Below are 18817 nucleotides of genomic sequence, written 5' to 3' on the forward strand. Positions count from 1 at the left end.
CAGGTACTTGAAGCCAGGCTGGGTTAGAGTGAGACCCTGTATCAGAAAACAGAAGATGGATAATTTAGTTTTGGTATAGATGAGAGTGAGGAACCTTGGGCAAAGATGGCCATGGTCAGGTGGGATGGGAGAGACAGGTATGAAAAGCTGAAAAGTGCTGCTTCTCAGGGGAGACCGGATGTGTCAGTCACGGAAGTCCCCCGCCCACCGTGTCCCTGCCGTTGGCTACCACGTGAGAGCAGGCACAGAGCACGTGCTATGGGGCGGAGCTACTACGTAAGCGTATGTACCCATAGCATTCAACCAATCAGCAGGGAGCTTGGCCAGGGCCAGGCTTTATTTTCTCCCGCCCAAAGGCTAGGCTTCGTCAGATGCTTCGAGGCTGCGGAGAAGTCGGAGCAGTCGACTGCTCACCGGAGCAGCTGAAGTAAGGAGACGCTGTAGTGAGAGCCAGTGTCAGCCTGGGCCTCAGGAAGAGGATGAGTCCTGGCCAGGGAGGAAGGCGCCACAGCAGTGTCAGGCCAGACCGCCTCGCCGAGGGCAGGCGGGTCACCAACCTTGGCCGGTGGGGAGCAGGCAGGGATTGAGGGGAGTGGAGGTCAGGCCAAGGGAGTTGGGGGTCGGGCCGAGGGAGTTGGGGGTCCGGCCTGGGGAAGTTCGGGGTCGGGCTGAGGAAGTTGGGGGTCGGGCTGAGGGAGTTGGTGGTCCAGCCTGGGGAAGTTGGGGGTCTGGCCTAGGGAGTTGGGGGTCCGGCCGGGGCAGTTGGGGTTCGGGCTGAGGGAATTGGTGGTCCGGCAGAGGGAGTTGGGGTTTGGGCTGAGGGAGTTGGCGGTCGGGCTGAGGGAGTTGGGGTTCGGGCTGAGGGAGTTGGGGGTCTGGCCTGGGGAATTGGAATCGTGGGCTAAGGAAATTAGCAGGCAGGATCTAGGATTTAGGATTTGGGGCCTAGGGAACTAGGAGTCAACGGCTAAGGAAACCAGGAGGCGGGGATAGGGAGTTAGGGGTCAGGGCTGAGGGAAGTAGGGGTCCGGACCTAGGGAATTAGGGTCCTGCGGAGGGAACTAAAGGTCAGGGCCAACGGAGGTTAATAGGGAATTAGGGGTCAAGGGTTTAAGGAATCTGGGGGTGGAATCTTGGGAATTAGGAGGCGGGCCTAGGAAATCAGGATTTGGGAGCTGAGGGAATTAAGGGCTCCCGCTAGAGAATTAGGAATCAAGAGCTAAGGAAATCAGGAAGCAGGGCCTGGGGTTAGGGGTCATATCTAAGGGCTTTGGGGTCAGGCATGAGGGAATTAGTGGTTGGGACTTAGGGAATTAGTAAACTGAGGTAGGGAATTAGGGGTCCAGGCCTAGGGACCAGGCCAGGAACTAGGAGTCAAGGGCCAAGGAAAGCCAGAGGAAAGACGTTGGAAAACTAGGGTCAGCGCCTAGGCAAATAGGGGTTGGGGGCAGAAGGAATTAAGGGCTGGATCTAAGGAGTTAAGGGCGGGACCTAGGCAAGTAGGGGGTGTGGTCTGGGGAAAGGGATGGGGCGGAGAGAATTCAGAAAATGGGGCTTAGGGAATTAGGGCTTGTGTCCTAGGTGATTAGGAGGAGGAGCCTAGAGATTTAGGGGTAATAGGCTAAGGCAACTAGGAGGAAGGGCATCAGGGAATTTGGGGTTAAGATGAAGAAACTTAAAAATAGGAAATAGAGCGATTTAGGGGTCAGACACTGAAAAAATTAATTTGGTATGGAATTATGTTTTAAGATCTAGGGAGCAGATAGGGATTGGGCGCTGATGAAATTAGAGATCTGGGCCAAGTACCTAGGAAATTAATGGCTAGGTTCTAAGGAAATCTTTGGTTGATGCTGAGACAATTTGGAGTTGAGGTGAGGGAATTAGGTATTTGATGTGAGGGAATTGGAGCTTAGGGGATATGGCTGATGGTTTGAGTCACTGAGAGAATTAGAGATATTGGGTATGCTGGGGCTGAGGGTATTTGGCATTGGGGTGAGGGAATAGGGGCTTTCATTAGAGAGCTTGGGAGCTGAGAGAAATAGTGGAAATCAGGTGAGAAATTGGGGTGGGGTACAGAGGTAGGAAAATAGGGGCTGAAGTCTGGGAGATTAAGGAGTTCAGGGCTAGGTTGTTGGAGGCTGCGGGAACTAGTAGTTAGGGTTAGAGAATTAGGGATTATGATGAGATTAAGGACTGGGTTTGAGAACATTAAAAATCAAGCTGGGAATGACAGAATTAATGAATAAGGTTGGGGTAAGGGAATTAAGGGTTGGGCTGTGGCAGTTAGGGCTAGTGGGTGAGGGAATTAGTTTAGGAGTAAGGGAAATAGGGTTTAGAGACTAAGGGACTTAGGAGTTGGGGTGAAATTTGGGACTTATATATGAGAGCACTAGTGTTTGAGAATTAGGACTTGTGGGTTAGGCCAATTATAGAGTTGGGGTTGAGAAAATTAGTTGTGTGGGAATGAGGAATTACAGCCTGAGGAAATGTGTTTTTGAGAGAATTGGGACTGGATTTGAGGAAATGAGTTCTTGTTGAGGGATTGGGGGCCGGTGAGTTCAGTAAATTAAAGGGTGAAAGAATATAGTATGAGAGGACAGACTGAAGCTGGGATAAGGGCTGAATGGATGGAGGACTGAGGCTTGGGTGTTTGTGGAATTGAGAATAGGGGCCTGGGGGAAATGAGCATCTTGGGTAATTTGGGATTGGGAATTTATAGGGCTGAAGAAATAAAAAGTTCTTGGGGCCTAAGGAAATGATGTCCTTTGGAGGTTAGGAGACAAGTATTAAGAACTGAGTGACTAGAGGTTTGGGTGGTGGCATAATAGAGATAATGATGGGCTATAAGGGTGAATGACTGGGGTGATGGAGACTGTAGGTCTCTGGAATGAGGGCCTGGAAGGAATGAAGGACTAGAAAGTAATAATGGGTTGGGGGACTGAGTGATGAGAAGAAAAAAAAAGGAATGGGGACTGAAAGAATGAGACATTGGGGGGGATAGAGGCTAAGACACTTAGGACGGAGGGAACTGAGACCTATGGGGAGAACTGTGGGTTTGGGACCTATGGTTGTCCAGTATGCCTTTTCTGCCCACTGCAAGAAGACCCTTTTCATTTAATACTATAGAAATTTTATAGGTACATTACTTTCCCAAGGTCTAGGGGTTTTTTTTGTGTGTTTGTTTTTGTTGTTGTTGTTGTTGTTTTGAAGGTCAGAATTGGTCTGTGTAGTCCTCATGCATCAATCTCTTAAAGTACTGGAATGCCTGGTGTGTGCCACTTGTGCTGGTTTTTTTCTTAAGACACTCTTGATGCTATAGCCCAATTGCCCAGAAACTCTTAATATAACCATTGTGTGTTTTCTGCATTTATACAGTGCTGGGGATGGAGCCCAAGGTTTCCTACGTAGGTATTATATAACTGAGCTACATCCTCAGTCCTAGACCTATATGGCTACATATTGTAGATTTATATTACTACAACCAAATTTTGGAATGCTTGTTTTATCCTGCTGGTAACCATGATCTTACTTTTCTGAGATGCAAACTTAATTAAAATTCATCAAATATCTGGCATAGACCCCAAATTCAGATCTAATGGCTAGGTGGAATCATATTTGGAGTCAGTGTTCAAGTTATCACTGTGTTTTTCTTCTTTGTAAATTGATAAATGATAAACTTAACTTTTGGTACAATGAAAAGATACTAGGCCAGCAACATGACCTAGTGAGTAAAGGTGCTTGTTCTCAAGCCTGACTTGAATCTGATCTCAAGGACCCAGTTAGTGGAAGAGAACTGACTCTTTCAAGTTGGCCTCTGCCCTCCACATGTGTCCCCCACCCTTTCCCCCTGCCCCCACCAAAAAACAGTGTACTTAAATGTCTTTGAATTCAAACAGCTTGAAAGATTTGGGAATTTTGCTGTCTTTTGTTTTTTAAACAAGCAAACATCTAAAGATGGTGCCTGGTGGAAGAAAGCATTCTGGGAAATCTGGGAAACCACCATTGATTGATCAGCCTAAAAAAGCCTTTGACTTTGAGAAAGAAGATAAAGATCTATCTGGTTCAGAAGAAGATGCTGTTGATGGTAAATATCTAATGTTGAGTATTAACAATATTCTAGAGTCCATTTATTTTGAACTTGCTACACTTAAAACTGAATTAAGGAAAGCATTTTCACATAACTTTGTTGGTTTTTTAATTATTTATGAGTACTCTATCTGCATATACACCTGCAGGTCAGAAGAGGACATTAGATTTCATTATAGATGTTTTTGAGCCACCATTTGGTTGCTGGGAATTGAACTCAGGACCTCTGGAAGAGCTGCCAGTGCTCTTAAACTGAGCTCCCATACTTTTTGTTTATCAGATCTCACTATCTCTGTATCAGAGTTGTAACACTTCAAAGAGTATTCTTTATCTTTGTAGTCCCAACAAGTTAGTAAACAGTACATAACCATACTTGAAATTTTGCTTCTAAAATATGGGTCATGAATTGTGATATAAATTAATTTTTCCAAAAAAATATATTTATCTGCTTTTAAAATTTGTTAAAATTTGTTAAAATCCTGAAAGGAGTGAAAATAGATTTCATTAAAATTTACCAAAATAGCATATTTAATTTCACTATTTTGTCAATATAGAAAAGACTCAAGTATTTGATAAACATGGAAAGAAAAGATCTGCAGGAATAATTGAAGATGTGGGGTAAGATGTTACAAAAAAGTACTTGAGAGTGTGCATGTCCGTGTGTGTGTGTGTGTGTGTGTGTGTGTGTGTGTGTGTGTGTGTGTGTGTGTGTTGGTGTCAGTGTCGGTGTCACATGCACACTGAGTACTTTGTGAATGGAGGTTGAATGTCTAGTGTTCATGCTTGCAGAGCAAACATTTAACTGAGCTATTTCACTAAGTCCCACAGATGTTTTCTTTGCTCAGTAAAGTAAGAAAAATTTACTTCAGTTTATCTAGCAAGTAGTGATATAAAATACTTGGTATGTAGTATTTCTCCCAAAACAAGTATATTGTGAATCTCAAGATTTTTTTTTTTTTGCTTTATTTTTAAATGGTTCTGGAGATGAAACCTAGGGCTTTTGAGCACACTGGGCAAATGTTCCACTACTGAATTATACTCTTGGTCTTAATTTTTTAATTGTTAATTTTTCACAGAGGTGAAGTACAGAATATGCTGGAAAAATTTGGAGGTATGTTTTTAGGAGACATAAAATTGTTTAAAACTGTGTAATAATTGCATCATAGAAAATGAGGTTTGATACCTTGTTTTTATTTATAGGGTTTTGCATAAATATTTATGATATAGCATCATAGATTTTTCTTTCTTAACCTTTTTTATATGAAAAATAAACATGATACTTTAAGAATTTTGAAAAATAGAGAGGAAAGGGTATTTTTTTACTTCTTTATATTCACAGAAAAGTAATTTATATATATTAAATAATATATACATATATATTATATATAATATATAAAATCTTTAATCCCAGCATTTGGGAGGCAGAGGCAGGCAGATCTCTGAATTCAAGGCCAACCTGATCTATAAAGTGTGTCCAGACAGCCAGGGCTGCACAGAGGACCCTGCCTCAAAAAACCAAACAACAATTAAAAAGAACTATTATTATTTTTATAGTAGTAAATTCATGTAATTGAAAGTAAAAAGACAACTTTAGCCAGTAAAAGATTTATAACCAGAGCCAAAGAGCTTAAGTGTTAAATACTGTTTTTATATGAGTTTAATTAGGAGACTCTGCTTATTTGCTTCTTTTTGAAACAGGAACTTACTAGGTAGTCTAGGCTGACCTTAAACAGAGTATTTCTTCAGACTTGTGGGTGCTAGGATTACAGGGACAGTCACCTTGACTAGTTTAGGAGAATATACACTTTTTGTTTTTAACATTTCAAGAGGGAGGTGGGCAGCATGCCATGGTGCATAAGTGGAGGGCAGACAACAACTTACTGGAGTCTTCCCCTTCCATATGGATGGATCCTGGGGATCATACTTAATTTGCTGCAAGCACCTTTACCATCTCACCAGCCCCCAAATACTTTTTTTTAAAGAACAATTGTTTCTATAAGAATTATTCATATCATTAAGTCTTTATTTGGTAGTAACAATCATTAACTGCTCTATTTGGTAGTAACAATATTTTTTTTATAAAATTACTATAAATCCTGAAAATACAAGATATGTATTATAGTTACATTACATCATAGCCACTAAAAGGTAACTTTTATTGTAAGATATATGCATAGCAAATATTGAGGTATTAAATTTTTAATAAACTGCCATAATTATTAGTGATGAAAATGTTCTATACAAATCACAGTGAACTGGGCTTGGTAGCAAATACCCAGCTCTTGGATAACAGAAGCAAGAGGGTCTCTGAATTTGATGTTGGCCTAATCTCCATGGTGAGTTCCAGACCAGACAGGGCTATGCCATGAAACCTCATTTCAACAAAACAACAAAAACTAAAAGAAAAGTTTTCCATTAAAATATTACAAAGTATTCCTAGATGCATTATTTAGATATTTCACTAAGATTTCTTTTATAAAAATTTTAATAATATTAACTTTAAAATTTTTATTAATAATCTTTTTTTAAATTCAGCATTAATGATAATGAGCTCTAGAGTTTTAGATATACCAAGTGTGGCCTGTCAAGTGGGGGAATATGCTATAAATTTATAAATATTTAGCCTTTATTACTGTTTGTTCATAAGTCTGGCCTTGATCTTTGTTTTGTTCATTTTTATCACCCTTAAATTTTAACTCAGGTATAAAAATAAGAATTAAGATAAGTTTGGGTCGTTTATGTAGTTCTTATTCCAAAATTTCTAAGACCAGTGTTTTAGAATTCAGCCATTTTTGGATTTTGTAATATTTGCATAGATTTTACTGCCTAAGCTTTCCTAGTCTGAAAATTCTGTTTTAAAATACAAAGCATTTTTCAAAGCACATGTTGGTGTTTTTAAATTAAACTGTTTTAATCCAGATTTTATCATTTGTGTGTGATGTATATGTGTGAGTGTGGGTCTACATGTGTGATAGCACATCTGTGCAGGTCAGAGGACACTTTTGGGAATTGTCTCTCCTCTTCCACTGTGAAAGATGATATCTTTCAAGGCTTGATTTGCCCCTTCCACCATGTATTCCTGGGATGAAATTTAGACTGCAGGCTATGGCAAGTGTTTGTTTGTTTGTTTGTATTTGTGACAGTGAGTATTTATGTTTCCTGACTGGCCTGGAACTCACTATGTAGACCAGGCTGGCCTAAAATTCACAAAGGTCCACCTACAGAGTTCTGCCTTCTAAGTGCTGGGATTAAAGGCATGTTCTACCATGACCAGCACAATTTTTTTTTCTCTTGCTGAACTTCTTGGTCCCTAAATTTAATTTTAAATCTCCTTGATATTATTAAACAAACCCATACTTATATTATTTGATCATGTAGAACAAAATAGTTTTCTTCAATATTAAATTTCAATGTTTATTTTCAATATAGCTGACATCAACAAAGCTCTTCTGGCCAAGAAGAAAAGAATAGAAATGTATACCAAAGCTTCTTTCAAAGCCAGTAACCAGAAAATTGAACAAATTTGGAAAACACAACAAGAGGAAATGTAAGGATTTTAAAGAACTATATCTTTATCATTTCTTAGTATGTCCTGGTGCAAATACCTACAGAAAATAAGTATCACCTGCTTATTAGTGTCTCTATGAAAAATGCTTGGCTTTTTTTTTTCTAATCAAGTAATCCTATAGCCTCATGCCTTCATAGAATTAAGATGTTTCTTAGAAGTCAGTGGAGATTGCTTTTTTCCTCCTTTTAAATAACGGGGAGGTTATTAACCTATTTTCATTGTGGAAATATATTACTTGAATACAAGAAGTATGTGTCAGGCAGGAGAGATGGCTCAGCGGTTAAGAGCACTGACATCTTTCAGAGGTCCTGAGTTCAATTCCCAGCAACCACATGGTAGCTCACAACCATCTGTAATGGGATCTGAGGCCCTCTTCTGGTGTGTCTGAACACAGCTACAGTGTACTCATATACATAAATAGGTAAATCTTTTTTTTTTTTATTCTTTTATTCGGAGCTGGGGACCGAACCCAGGGCCTTGCGCTTGCTAGGCAAGCGCTCTACCACTGAGCTAAATCCCCAGCCCTCTAAATAGGTAAATCTTAAAAAAAGAAATATTTTTTAAAAAGGAGTAAATGTCATAGAAAGTACTGTTTGATATCTGTGAAAATATAGAAAAACTCAAGTTTTATATCATAAGTAATTTATATATTTTAGTCAACTTGACTATTCCTTTGTACTAAAAATCTTTACCATGTCAAAATGGGGGAGGCAACCTAAGTGAAATCATTTACTTATCAGAACTATATATTCAGTAGGAAAAATGAAAAATTCCTTGGAAATTAAAAGTAAATTTTTCTGGAAAATATAAAATAAAATTTCCTTAGTTTCAAGAGCTAAAGCATGTGAGAAGACATCTGTTAAGAAAAAATACTGAAATCAACATGTTTTAAAATTTTCTGATCAAAGTATTTAAACTATTGTTTCCTTTTTACAGCATAAGATATATGAATTAAATTTCTTTTGAATGTTCTTTTCACACTAGTATGAAATTTGACAGGATTCGTTGTTTTTTACAGACAGAAGCTTAACAATGAATATTCTCAGCAATTTTTGAGTGTGTTGCAGCAGTGGGAACTGGATATGCAGAAATTTGAGGAACAAGGAGAAAAACTAACTGTTAGTATCACAATTGACTTTATAATTACTCTATTATAACTAAGCCTCAAGCAGAAGTAAAGAACCTAGCCTTATATTATGCCCATAGAACTAAGACAAGTTTTATTTCCTATCGTCAGATATATGTTTTACTACTGCCAAAAGTATAGGCACATACAATATTAATATCCTTAAAATAAATAATCTTAAGGCTATCAACTGATACCCTTGCAGTTTTAAGTAACAGAAACTTGTTAGTTTATATAAATTTGGAGATAGATTAGCTTTAGACATAATGCAGTTGAATGGGGGTAGGGAAGGTTTGCTCATTATAGTGTCATTTGGGCTCTGCTACTAGGTCTCCATGAACTTTTAATGTACTGTTAATTCTCCCAGTCCTAGACTTACTACAGATTTAGTGACTGCATAGACTGGGATGATCTTTCTGAATATCTTTGGCAGGAAATTCATGTGGCGGAACATCATTAATCTAGTGTGGATCATTTGCTCATTCCTAGCCAATCAATCAATGTAGACATAACATGGCTCACTTGTACTTCCTTGCTCCCTTCCACCACCAAGACTACCCTCAACCCCAACCCCGAGTGCTAGGGACTGAATCTAGATGCTTTGTGCAGCCTACTAAAACATGCTATCATTGAGCTATAGTCCCCACAAGAATATAGTTTACTCTAAATTAGCCAGATTGTATTATTTTTCTATCTCCACTGATGATGGAAGGTAACCCCACTCAATCTGTTTAAAGAAAGGGTCTCACTTTGTAGTCCTGGCTGACCTTGAACTCATAGAGCTCCACCTGTCTTTGCCTCCCAAGGGCATGTTAATGTGCTGACAGGAATTAAGAAGAAAAATTTCTGGTATTGCAGATTAAACCTAAGCCTGCAAAACTACACCTGTTCTTAGCCCTCTTTTTTACCTTTTATTTTCAACTCAAGATACCAGGACTAGTCCTATAGTAGGTAGAATTTCAACTTGCAGCCTTCTCTTTCCACCTTGAGAGGAGCTAGGGGTTATACCTGCAGCTCCAGGTCTGGCTACAGAGAGAAATTTAATAGTAACAGAAGGGGGGAAATTGCTAAATTCTTAAGAATGGAAAAGACATGAAGTTGAAATGAGTATAATTATCCTTAGGAACAAGAGGAAATAGAGTATATGAGTATGAATACAAATAGATTATAGATGGTGGTAGATATATATGATAATGAAAGACTGTTTTCTTTGGATTCTGTTTGATTTAGTAGGATCATCATATAGTGAAGAATAATAATGTACAGTAACTAGAGTTGAGTTTTACAAGATAGGGATTTAGCTAAGTAAATGTCGACAGTCAGGAGGCAACAAAGTGTATATGCAAAGGACTGTTGTGCAACTTAATATGGGAACTGCAGTAAAAGGAAGGATGCAGTTTTAGTCCTGAGCTAAGATTGAATTATACCATAGTACTAAAGAGTTAGCCAGAGGCAGGCCGTGGTTGAATAAACACTATGCTAGAGAAACCATATGTACAGTGATTAGAGCCTGGTTATAGGAACATTTGGAATCAAATTCTGCTTGAATAATAGTTAACTGTGAAACAACAGGTAATTTATTATTATGATTCAGTTTCCTCTAGTTTGGGTATGACTAATGAATACCTAAATTGAGTTTTAAGGGACTTAAGTACTTAAAGGGTCTCAAAATAGTTAATGTTAATATACAATTAATATATTTTTGTTACTACATAAAATACTAAAAGACAAACATTCAGAAAACATCTGTGTAATTCATCGAAATTACTAAGAATAAGATAGTCTTGGGGCTAGGGATTGATATCAGTTGGTAGACTCTAGCATGCACAAAGCTTTGAGCTTGATCCCCAGCATTACATAAACCAAGTGTGTTTTCACTTTTCACCACCTTACATTTGAGAGATAGAGGCAGAGGAACCTAACACTTCAAGGCCATTTTTGACTCCATAATAAATTTGAGGTCAGCTTAGACTTTGTCTTAAACCTTGAAAACTGAGATTTCCTATTCACTCTTTTACAATGGTATTCCTAAATGCCAGCTACTTAGGAGGCTGAGATAGGAAAAGTTCTAAGTTCCAAGTAAGGCTGCACAACACAGTGGAACCTAGACTCAAAAAAGAAGTTTGGGGCTGGAGCAATGGTTCATATAGGAAGTTCTTACTGGTTTTATAGATGACCTGGGTTTGGTTCTCTGCACTCAAATGACAGCTCATAATTGCCTGTAACTCCAGTTTCAGGGGATCCAACACCCTTATACTCAGGCACACAAAACTTTTTTTAAATGTATACTCTTTGACTTGATAGGATTATTATAGTGCATGTCAGTGGTGAAAAATACTTTAAACCTAGTCATAATAGTTAAAATACTAGTTATTAATCTTAAACTATACCTTTACATTTAATATGGAATTACTTGATGAATTTAATAATGACTGTGATAGAGCTCAGAGCTAGGTGTTTGCCTACCATGCACGAATCCTACAATAACAAAAATACTTTTACCAAGTCATTATTACATTTTTTTAATGTTTATAGAATCTTTTTCGACAACAGCAAAAGATTTTTCAGCAGACTAGAATTGTTCAGAGCCAGAGAATGAAAGCAATCAAACAGCTACATGAGCAGTTCATAAAGGTGAGTTATACATAGTAACATGTTTTTGTTTTATTGTGTATCTCCTTTGTTTTTGTTTGAAACAAGGCTCATTATATTGCCTGGCTGGCCTGGAACTTGCTGTGTAGAGTAGGCTGGCTTCAAACTCACAGAGATTCTTTTACCTTTTCTTTCCAAGTGCTGGTGTCAACATCCAGCTAACATATTCTTTTTTAATATTGTATATGAGTGTTTTTTATATGTATGTCTGTATACCATGTACATGCCTACTGCCCACAGAAGTCAGCAAAGGGTAGTAGATCCTTTAACATTACAGATGGTTAGGACCTGCCATGTAGGTGCTGGAAATCAAACCTAAATCCTTTATAAGAACAAGTATTCTTAACCACTGAGCCATCTCTTGCCCCTAACATATATTCTTATAACACATAATTTAAGTATTTTTTGCAAATTTATGGGAAATATGTTTTAATTTTTAAAATTTCTTTTATTTTGTATTGTTTGTGACCAAAGTGATAAATATGTCTGTAAAATTCCAATGTCCTGTGGTCCTGTGAAGATTATTCAAGACAGGAAATGTCAAAGTAGGAGTTTTACCTTAAAAAGTTCTTATACATTAAGTCCATACTTTATTAAATAACACTTTTTAGCCATTGTGCTGTTTCACTGAAAATAGTAAGACACTCTCTCTATATAAATATATGTGTGTGTGTATGATATGTAAATGTATGTATATATGTATATGTATATATTAAGGTTATTTCCGCAGTCCTTTTATCCACATACTCCTAGTGTATTTTCAATAGGAAGAATCTACTGGAATTATTCCCTTATTTTCAAATGTATTATAGGTCTTGTCTAGCATATTAGCTTTTAAAATTATTCCAATAACCACAATGACTATATATACCAACTTATATATGAGAGGAGTTATCCCAAAATTTAACACAGTTGAGGATTAAAACTTTCTAAATTAAGAATTATCTCTTGACCTATACACATACTAGAAAACCATTCCCTAATAGTAAGTAGTTTTAAAGATAAATACGAACATAAAAGTTAATTTTTAAAGTATTTCCAAGAGACCTTATCAACTTGCTCTAGTGTCCCTTAAGAACAATTTAATTGGTAGGACTTGAGGATGAACTTAAAGATTTCTTCTAATATTATCACTAAATGTTACTATTTTGGTAGAAACTTCAGTAAAATTTTAACTCCTCCATATCTGGGTTTTCGTTATTTATTTTTTGAGAAGGTTTCTCTGTGTAGTCCTGGCAGTCCTGGAACTTACTCTGTAGATCAGGCTGTCCTTGAACTTATAGATCTGCCTGCCTCTGCCTCTGCTTCTGCCTCTTGAGGGCTGGGATTAAAGCCCTGCTCTCTATATCCTGTTTATCTTTTATTTTGTTCTCAAATTCTAGGATTCATACTTCTACAGTGGTTCATTTCTTTAATTTCTGCAATTTAGTACATTTGTTCACTCTTTGCTTGTACTATTTCACTTTCTCATCACATTTTGTCCTATGAAAACTCTTTTAACTGATTTCTCTTTTCTTCAGTCTATTCTTTGACTCTGCCCTATAATCTTAATAAAACATCTCCTTCCTGAAAATGTACCTGTAGTTGTTGTCCCTTGTACATTTTTAGTTATATAAACTATACATGTACATTACTCCAAATTATCTACATAATTGCTTTCTCTGAATCCACAGACTTACGTATTTCCATACTTTGGTAACTATTCCTCTAGAATATTTTAAGTTCCCTTTTAATTAATGAAATAGTATACTTTTTGTTAACTAAACAGGAATTATTCATATATCCCACTAGATAGCTACAGAAGTTGCATTTCCATTCTTATAAAATTATGTTGTTTACATATTTTTCTGATTGGAAAAAAAGAAAACACTCATTTTTTTATTTTAGTTCTCCACAAAATAGTATTTTCTACATAATAGGCAATAGGATATAATATATTTTGTGAATGAGTACTAAATGTTTTAAAACTTTTTAGCTAAGTGTTATGGCACATTCCTCTAAGCTTGAGATGGGATTAGGGAGTTTGAGGTGAGCCTTGCCTGTATTGGGATGAGACTTTGTCTTGAAAAGCAAAATACTAGGTCAGAGTTCAATCTATGGGACCCATATGCCAGAAGGAGAGAACCTAGTATCCACAAGTTGTCCTCTCTCTATAAAGGCTTATATATGTGTAACTCACACATATACACACTACACTACATTCACTAAGAGAATGAAACTGTAATAAAAATTTAAAATATCTAATAATTTTTATAACTTGACTTTATACTATAGATGTTTTTTTGCTTTTGTGAATTTAAGTCACACTTTTAATCACAATAAGTAGATTATACCAGATGTCTGAAGAAACTTAGAAATTTTTAAAATTGTATATACTGATAGACCTTGTAGTCTTTTTAGATTTTATTTTCTTATTCTTTTAAGACAAGATCCTACATTGCCCAAACTAGCCTCAAATTTGCATTTCTCCCATCTTGTTTCGTTCCCTTCCCCATTTTCTTTTTTAATCACCTTGACCTTACTTAGTTCATTAAACTATTGTTTTGTGCAACGATATTACTGTTGTACTTTAACTGTATTTGATTAACGTGTGATATATTTACTTGTTTATACTGAGAAATTTAGTCTATGTGAGTTACTTAGAATGTTGGGATAAATAATGAGTGCTTTCTGAATAATGAAAATAGTTTTACTTTTGAAGATTTTACAATTTAGTACCTCTGGTTAAAAGTTAGTTTATAACTAAAGTGACCTTTTGTGTTTTAGAGTTTGGAGGATGTGGAGAAGAACAATGATAATCTATTTACTGGCACACAAAGTGAACTTAAAAAAGAAATGGCTATGTTGCAAAAAAAAGTTATGATGGAAACTGTAAGTTCTATTTTAAATTGCAAAGATATGTATTAATGGAGGCACTTAAAAGTTTTATTTGCTGAAAATGTTATAACATTTAACTAAAAATTAAACATGTTTCATATCTCCTTTCATGAAACAGCAGCAGCAAGAGATGGCAAATGTTCGAAAGTCTCTTCAATCCATGTTATTCTGATGAGTCTTTGAAGAAAGAACTTGAACCTATGTAATATGATACAATTAAAACATTAGCTAAGAGGCATGCCTTTAGTAATTAGTTTAAACTATAACATCGGAAGTCATTAGCTTGTTTAAGTGGAAGGTTTTTGTTCCTGTCAACTTCTAAATAAATCTAAGTAACTGTGTAAGTAGCAGCTATTCCAATGTATCAAGCTTTCTGGGGTTTGTTTGTTTGTTTGTTTGTTTGTTTGTTTGTTTGAATAGTTGTTCTCTCCACTATTGTGTCAATAAAGATGATTTAAATTTACCTTTTGGTTTCAGTGTATCTTTTAATAGTCCCAAGGTACAAAGTTCCAAATATAAATGGTTCTGGTTTTTTTGGGGTTTTTTTTGTTTATTTCTAAGATTAAGAGTCTAACTCTTTCCCAGATTAGTCTCAAACGAGATCTTTATACTTCAGCCTCCCAAGTAGCAGGAACAATGCATGCCACCACTCTTGGCTTACACTGTTATCCTTTAAGGAAAAAAACCCTAGAGAATCTGTTTTGTGTATACTCTTTATGTTTACTAAAATAATAAATTGCCAATTATAAGATAATCTACTATATAGTTTATTAAAAGAACTTAAGCTCATGTCTTGGAATAAATTATAAATGCTAAAATAAAACACCTGAAAAGATTTCTAAATATTGGTTTTAATACATAGATTTATGAGTATTTCATTTCTGCAAGTTCATCAAGATACCATTTAGTTGCCTAGTCTATACTTAAATGACAAATGCCCCTAGTAATAATTAAGAGCAGTATCACGAACACAGCTGAAGTTATTTATGATTTAAGTACTTCATATCTGTCTTCAAATATGAATTTCCTATGTATCTTTTCCATTGTTAATGTTCAGTAAATATCCTGAAGCTTGATTTCACATTCATTTCTAAACTTGAACTGTTTTTAATTTTAAAAATAGGCATTTATACAGAGAAATTTATAAAACAATTTCATACATGTTGAGTTGTTTCAACATTTCTTTGAAGTCATTTGAGCTTTCTAGTTTTGCTGAAACTGCATTCAAAGAATCATTCAGAATAAAACATATCCATTAGAAGGAAAACTATCTTTTAAAATTTTGTTCTATAACCCACCTTTTAAAGATTTTAAACAAGTCTATATAATAGACTTTATATTGTCTAGGAAGAAATTACCTTTCTACCATTAGCTTTGACATTAAAAGGACAGTTCAATTCTTTAATTCCTTTTTATCTGGGGTGGGTGGAGTGGGTGTTGCTAGTAGATCAAGCCAAGGTCTCACCCATGCTAAGCATTTACTCTTCCACTTAGCTATGTCTGCAACATGAAATATAAACCTTAAGTATCATTGACACTTTTAAGATCTTTGAGAATCTTACCCAGGAGTTAGAGATGCAAAGTAAATACTTCAGAGCATTTTCTCTGTATTCACATATTTTTTACCTTTTGAGAAACATACACTTTTTCAAATCTTTTCTTGCTTGGAATACTTAAAATATGTTTACTCTATTTGTCTAATTCTTTCATTATATGGTATATAGCCTATGGAAATTTTGTATGAAATTAGAAATAGTCGTATCGGTCATAAGGTCTGAAGAGTGTTAAGATAATTGTATTTATAAAAAATCTTAAGTGTTTTCAACTGATAATAAAAAAATCTGCACCTGATGTACCTAGTGTTGAATACTGACACTTGGTTTTTTTCCCCCTTTACACCTTTTTTGCCATTTTTTCCAAATTACCAATTTCCTATCAAATTGTCTTCCTTTTTGTACTTAAGGTTCATTTTTTCCCCCATGGAAACAAATTTTTTACTTGGACTGTTTAAGGTACAAATTATCCTTAAAGATTAATGTCCCACTGAATTAGTACAACAGAATCCCACAACTACTGCTTTAAGTTGTAGATAGTATACTAAAGTATGTCTATAACTAGCATACCTCTTTTGAACAATGGTTAGTACATACAAATATTTCAGGATATCACTTGACTCAATTATAGTATTATCATTAAATACTTAGTTATTAAGAGCTCACTTTTCAAGTTTTATCAATCAAATGTCACTGCCAAGATGGCTAGAAGTTCTTTTAAGTTCTGAATATTTGTGTGATACTTTGGCAATCAAAACCCCAAGTCTGATAGATGTTTTGCAGACATAGTGTTATTTAGACTTATTGGGGTACAATTTCTTATTGCCCTTAGTATTTAAATGTATTTTTTGTTCTTGTTTCTAATGCATATATTACATTGATAATATCTGTGATAAAATAAGTCAATGACAAGGGTTTCATTACTGATGTAGACATAATGGAAGCTACAGATTTATGTTTTATATTTAAACATAACCTTATAGATAGTATACTAGCCTCCTGCATAGGGGGATATCCTTCATACATTGGCTCCCCTAACTGCTTCTCCTCTTTTCCTTGGGCTATTAGTCAATATGCTTGTGAACCTGTTCAGGTGCTTGTTGATATGAAGTCTTGAAGATACTTAGATGAAGGTGTCTTGAAATTTGCAGGCACAAAGAACTAAAGTATATCATCATATCAAATGAAGTAATGACCTTTGGAAGCAAAACAGAAAATATAAAATGGGTTATGATTCATCTCAAATGTCCTTAAAATTCCTAACTAAAAATATTGTATTTTAGTGTGCATACTTTTCAGGTTCTTTTTGTTTGTTTGTTTGTTTGTTTGTTTGTTTGTTTGTTTGTTTAAAATAGGGTCTGGGATATATAGTTCTGGTTGACCTTTTGACTATGTAGCCCAGGCTGGTCTTTAACTAATGCCACTTCTCTTACCACAGCTTCACAAGTGCTGGAATTACAAGTATGTGCCACAATGTACAGATATTCTAGATATTTATAGAGATTGAAGTATAGAGGTAAAAATACTACAGTACAAATGCCCAAAAGTAGAAGGACCTAAGTATTCTGACTCCACATTCTACCAGCTTTCTGTGGCAATGGAGCCACAAATTTTCTATCAGAAGGGGCTGTTCACATATTTTTATTCCTTTGACATTTATTTATTTTTTTAAGATTTATTTATTTAAGTACACTGTAGCTGTTCTTCAGATACATCAGAAGAGGGCATCAGATCTCATTACAGAAGGTTGTAAGCCACCATGAGGTTGCTGGGATTTGAACTCAGGACCTCTGGAAGAGCAGTCAATGCTCTTAACCACTAAGCTATCTCTCCAGCCCTCCTTTGATATTTAAAAACTTAAAAGGCTTAGGAAAGAGGCTGTAGTTGAGGGAAGCATACATAAAATTTTATGGGTAATGTATGAGATTAGAGTGAAATACCCTAAGAAAATAAAACCCAGAAAAAGCTATTGATTGATGTTGGTTATAGATGCCTCAGTAGAAAGAGAAGCTCACCAAGATGAAAGCATTCACTTCCTGAAGGAGCAGAAGTAAGCTCCCACATGCAAGAGTATATGGCAGTACTGAGTATTGCATTCATGGATTATTTTTCAGAAGGACGTGAGTTAGGAGGGGTGTTTGTTAGATGGGTGAGGATGGACCTGGGTAGAGTTAGGAGGAGTATTGATGAATATAATCAAAATGCATCATATGGGTATATGAAATTCTCAGAAAATTTCTTTTTTAAAAATCCTTACATCAAGTTATCTTGAATAATTACCCATTTAGATTGTTTTCCACAAATTTGATGTTTAATTTAGGTTGGTTTGGAGCCATAAAAATAGATAGCAAACTAAAAGAAATTAGTTATCAAACACTTTTCAGAATATTGCCTAAAAACATTCACTACTCACTACAAAGAATTAAAAAATGAATACCACAAGTGGGAATAACAGAAGAGTAAATGGAATATCAATTAATTGACCGTTAATTTACTCCAGGAAGTTTAATCTGTAACCTATTGAAGGGTCATTAAATCCCAGTGTTTATGCACAGAACAGAGAACAGATTTTTAAAATTCCTAAGTCTAGCAACAGGATAGTTAATGTAATTTAGCAAAAGATTTGTTGCAGACTGTATTCATCCACATATATTACTAGCAATTTGATAAAAGCTAGTGAGGGAAATATATGAGAATAGATAGGGAAAATATAGTAAAATCTTATCCACCATAAAACTTAGTATCAACCATAAAGATAGATCTTAATACTATAAAAATTTATATATATATATAAAGTAAAAGTGAGAAAGTACTTACCATTGCTATCCATAGAACAACATATTCATCTATAAAATTATTAAAGTATTGGTCTAAAAATAAAAGACCTGGCCCAATAAAAACAGTGTCTTGAAGATATAGTTCACTTTTTGTCATGTGAGCTATCTATAAAAAAGC

General features: G+C 35.7%; 2 protein-coding genes across 6 annotated transcripts in view; one reads left to right on the forward strand and one right to left on the reverse strand.

Annotated features, from left to right (window-relative positions):
• Chpt1 (choline phosphotransferase 1) overlaps nucleotides 1-18817 on the reverse strand; it is a 48650-nt gene that overhangs the window by 7282 nt on the left and 22551 nt on the right. The window contains exons 7-9 of one of the 4 annotated variants that reach the window (NR_172095.1): nucleotides 18680-18805; nucleotides 16859-17058; nucleotides 11287-14507 (exon numbers count right to left, since the gene is read on the reverse strand). Coding sequence is in view for 3 of the 4 variants with exons in the window: in NM_001394326.1 (NP_001381255.1) it covers nucleotides 14463-14507; nucleotides 16948-17058; nucleotides 18680-18805 (282 nt within the window). In the remaining variant the exon portion in view is untranslated. Of the gene's footprint in view, nucleotides 1-11286; nucleotides 14508-16858; nucleotides 17059-18679; nucleotides 18806-18817 lie in introns of those variants that run through there. The other 3 variants (NM_001394326.1, XM_006241230.4, XM_039079436.2) reach the window with 3 other exon arrangements.
• On the forward strand, nucleotides 315-14772 carry Sycp3 (synaptonemal complex protein 3). Of its 2 annotated transcripts, none has more exons than NM_013041.2 (9): nucleotides 315-427; nucleotides 3942-4084; nucleotides 4641-4704; nucleotides 5163-5197; nucleotides 7516-7633; nucleotides 8673-8772; nucleotides 11316-11414; nucleotides 14199-14303; nucleotides 14428-14772. In NM_013041.2, exons 1-9 carry the CDS (start codon nucleotides 372-374, stop codon nucleotides 14479-14481), a joined length of 774 nt encoding a protein of 257 aa, NP_037173.1. In that variant the 5' UTR covers nucleotides 315-371; the 3' UTR covers nucleotides 14482-14772. The 2 variants fall into 2 exon arrangements, with proteins under 2 accessions (NP_037173.1, XP_063119100.1); XM_063263030.1 differs by having other exon boundaries at nucleotides 367-565.

The sequence above is a fragment of the Rattus norvegicus genome, chromosome 7, assembly GCF_036323735.1.
Source record: "Rattus norvegicus strain BN/NHsdMcwi chromosome 7, GRCr8, whole genome shotgun sequence".
NCBI lineage: Eukaryota > Metazoa > Chordata > Mammalia > Rodentia > Muridae > Rattus > Rattus norvegicus.

Coding starts and splice junctions, on each gene's coding strand:
- Sycp3 (XM_063263030.1), top strand. CDS start 480: ATGAGTCCTGGCCAGGGAGGAAGGCGCCACAGCAGTGTCAGGCCAGAC. Junction 5,198..7,515: donor TATGCTGGAAAAATTTGGAG/GTATGTTTTTAG, acceptor TTTTCAATATAG/CTGACATCAACAAAGCTCTT. Junction 7,634..8,672: donor AAAACACAACAAGAGGAAAT/GTAAGGATTTTA, acceptor TGTTTTTTACAG/ACAGAAGCTTAACAATGAAT.